This window comes from Phaethon lepturus, unplaced genomic scaffold (genome assembly GCF_000687285.1).
Source record: "Phaethon lepturus isolate BGI_N335 unplaced genomic scaffold, ASM68728v1 scaffold35828, whole genome shotgun sequence".
NCBI lineage: Eukaryota > Metazoa > Chordata > Aves > Phaethontiformes > Phaethontidae > Phaethon > Phaethon lepturus.
The window spans coordinates 10-3,833 of NW_010556097.1; the positions used below are offsets into that span (position 1 = coordinate 10).

The 3,824-nt window shown below is 63.1% G+C and overlaps 1 protein-coding gene across 1 annotated transcript; it reads left to right on the forward strand.

Moving 5' to 3' along the window:
- Positions 1–479: 479 nt before the first annotated feature.
- SGSH (N-sulfoglucosamine sulfohydrolase) lies at positions 480–2,727 on the forward strand (the record flags this gene model as incomplete). Its single annotated transcript, XM_010292378.1, has 5 exons — positions 480–630; positions 889–1,045; positions 1,438–1,514; positions 1,597–1,805; positions 2,150–2,727. Coding segments are annotated over 5 exons (1,154 nt in total), but the record flags the coding sequence as incomplete, so codon positions are not given.
- Between the last annotated feature and the right edge of the window lie 1,097 nt (positions 2,728–3,824).

The following is a 3,824-nucleotide window of genomic DNA, read 5'->3' on the forward strand; positions in this document are numbered from 1 at the left end:
ACAGCTAACCTGCCTGCGAGCTGGAGCGCACGGACCCGTGCCCATGCGCGGTGCTGACCCCTGGGTTTCACTTTGCGTCCTCCCACCGCCGCGCCCCAGCCACCCTCCTTACACCTCACTTCCACTTCGGTTCCTCATCCCTCTCCTTCCTGGTTCCCAGGTTCACACAAGGCTTGTCCTTGACCCAAACTTCCACCCGGGCCGCGCAGCTGCTCTAGTGCTTACCCACACCTGGGACCTGGGGCAGCGCAGGCCCCAGGTAGGTCCCGTTTTCTAAGCAGATGTGGAAGTGCCTCTGCAACCGGCAAAAACAGACTGGAGAAGCCGGCAGCATCTTCCATGCTCAGCAGCATTTGCTGAGCGCAGCCCATGCTGGAGCAGATGAGCTGCATCAAGCCCCCAGGGAGGAGACAGCAGCAGCAGCCGGCTCCTACCCCCGCTCCCCACTGCTCCTGGCACGCGTGTCTGTGTTCTTGCAGGGATAATTGGGAAGAAGCATGTTGGGCCCGAGGCTGTCTACCCCTTCGACTTTGCCTACACTGAGGAGAACAGTTCGGTCTTGCAGGTTGGGAGAAACATCACTCGAATCAAAGCGCTCGTCCGGCAGTTCCTGCAGAGCCAGGACGAGAGGTGAGATGGACCCTGCATCCCTGGGGCAGGCTGCAAGGGGGAGGAGAGGGAAACCAGCCTCGCTGAAGACGTGTCTCCATGTCTCAGCTGGTCACAAACAGGAAGGGACACCTTGTCTCTGGGTCACCACATATCCAAAAGCCCAGATTAGGTGGACATGCTCCTGTCAACCCCAGCTCACCGCTGCATAGCCCGGAGTTGGTCTCAGGGGATGTGGGCAGCCCTTTGCTACTCCACCTCCACCCTCTCCACTTCTAGGCCTTTCTTCCTCTACGTTGCCTTCCATGACCCCCACCGCTGCGGGCACTCTCAGCCCCAATACGGGGCCTTTTGTGAGAAATTCGGCAACGGAGAGAGCGGCATGGGCTGGATCCCAGACTGGAAGCCACAGCTCTACCACCCAGAGCAAGTGCAGGTGGGAGCCTGTGGGGCTGCGTGGGGCTGCATGTGACAGGAGCCTCCGCCGGAGCCAGGCCGGCTACAGGCTGGCCCTCACCTCGCTCACTGCCGTCAGCGTTATGGGCGAGAGCTGGCAAAGGCCACCCCAGCGTACCCACGACCTCCTTCCCCGTAGCTGCCACGTGCCACTTTCCCTTTCTCCATTTAGGTCCCCCACTTTGTTCCAGACACGCCGGCTGCCCGGGCAGACCTGGCAGCCCAGTACCGGAGCCAGGCCGGCTACAGGCTGGCCCTCACCTCGCTCACTGCCGTCAGCGTTATGGGCGAGAGCTGGCAAAGGCCACCCCAGCGTACCCACGACCTCCTTCCCCGTAGCTGCCACGTGCCACTTTCCCTTTCTCCATTTAGGTCCCCCACTTTGTTCCAGACACGCCGGCTGCCCGGGCAGACCTGGCAGCCCAGTACACAACCATCGGGCGGACGGACCCAATAGGAGCCGCAGGGGCCAGGCTGGCACCGGTGAGTGCTGCGATCCCTCCCGCCCCACCTCAGCTCTGCCCCTCCATCCACAGGGATCGGGCTGGTCCTGGAGGAGCTGCGCCGTGCCGGCTTCCACAACAGCACACTGGTGATCTACACCTCCGACAACGGCATCCCCTTCCCCAGCGGCAGAACCAACCTCTACCGGTCAGGCACCGCCGAGCCCCTGCTGATCTCCTCCCCCGAGCACACCAAGCGCTGGGGGCAGGTCAGCCAGGCCTTCGCCACCCTCCTGGGTAAGAGCCCGTGCCCCCCAGGAGGGAGCAGTGGCATGAAGAGCTGTGCCACAGGGGTGTGAGCAGATCCCCACCCTCCTCATGCCAAAATCCAAGGTCCTCTCCTGGAGGACAGCCTGCAGCCCTTGGCATTGGCATGGCCAGCCCTGGGAAGGGAGGGGAGGGATGACGGAGCAGCAGGGTCCCCTACAGGGACGTTATCCCAGGCTCAGCTCTGCTGCTCATCCCAGAACCACCTGGAGCCCATGGGGCAGCAGACCCCAGGGACCTTTCTGCCCCTCTTGGGGGTTGAGTTTGCTCCCATGGGTGCCAGGCCCTGCTCTCACTCTTCTCGTCCCCTCCAGATCTGACACCAACCATTTTGGACTGGTTCTCCATCCCCTACCCTTCGTACAGCATCTTTGGCACCAAGCAAGTACAGCTCACCGGAAAGTCTCTCCTGCCAGCGCTGGAGTCGGAGCAGCCCTGGGCCACCGCCTTCAGCAGCCAGAGCCACCACGAGGTGACCATGTACTACCCCATGCGAGCCATCCAGCACCAACAGTTCCACCTCATTCACAACCTCAACTACAAGATGCCCTTTCCCATCGACCAGGACTTCTATGTCTCACCGACTTTCCAAGACCTGCTCAACCGCACCAGGGCTGGGCAGGCAACGCACTGGAACAAGACCCTGCACCAGTACTACTACAGGGACCGCTGGGAGCTCTTCGACTGCAGCCGCGACCCCACCGAGAGCCAGAACCTGGCCCCCGACCCCCGCTACGCCGCCGTCTTCCAGCTGCTTCGCGCGCAGCTCCTGAAGTGGCAGTGGGACACGGGTGATCCCTGGGTGTGTGCCCCCGACGCTGTCCTGGAGGAGAAACTGAGCCCCCAGTGCCGGCCGCTGCACAATGAGCTGTGAGGCTCAGCTCTGCCCGGCGTCCCCCACTGCCGTGGGGCAGCCATGCGCTGCCCGACGGGCACGAGGGCTCAGAGCAGGATCCCGGCCAGGCCGGTCCCACTTCCCTGGGTGACACCCCGAGGCTCTGCTCTCTGTATTGCAAACACCGCCTAGCTCTGGAGCATTCAGGGAGCCTCCTGCCTTTATCCTTGGGCAGAGGACCTGCAGGGCCAAGTTGCTCCTCAATAAAGCCTCTGGAGGAGAGGTCTCCGTTTTTACCTGGAGCCGAGCACATCTGTGCCAGCTCCCAGCACTACAGTCTCCGTGCAGCCCTGCCTGCTGCCGGCCCTGCTGTGGAGGGGCGGCTGCACCCCCCTGGGGGAGAACGGGCCAGCGGGTACCAGCGAGGAGGCGGCAGGGCTGTGGTTTAATTTAGCAAAATGCACGAAGTGCCCAGAGTCCCGGAGGGGCGCAGGCGTCGCTCCCTCCCTGCGCAGCTCCCTTCGACCAGAGCTGCACGGTGGGGCCGGGGCCAGGGGCTCCGGAGAGGAGCAGTCCCTGGGCTCGGAACCAGCAGGACGGAGGGGCCAAGGGGCTCTGTGGCACAGCCGGGGGTCCCCTGATGTTGTGGGAAATGGGGTGAAGCCTGCAAGGGGCACAGGCGGTCCTGCTGGAGGCCCCCAGGCAAGGACAGAGCTGGGGGGGGTCTCAGCGGGGGGAGTGCTGAGCCAGGGCTCAGGAGCACGTTTCAGGGCAGGCAGCGGCAGAGAGGGGCACAGCCACGGCCTGGGGCTGCTCCCAGCAAACAGCAACTTTATTGACAGCACTGCTCACTCGCCTCCCTGTGCAGATCCCCCTCCCCAAAAACACAGCCAGCAGACTCCCCGCCCTCCCTCGACAGGTTACTGGTCTGGCACGTTAACAGGTTTGCTGTCTCACAAGGCACTTGCGTCTTTTTTTACCCATTTTGGAGGAGGTGAGGGTTTCCCCATCCCTGGGGGTTGTGCAAACCCCCCCAATGCAAGTCCAGTGCACACATCTCCAAGGAACTCGCGTTAGCCCAGAGGGAAGCCAAAGCCGAGAAGCTGCGTTGTGTGGGAAGAGCAGCGGCTTCTCCAGTTTTACAAAGGACGGGA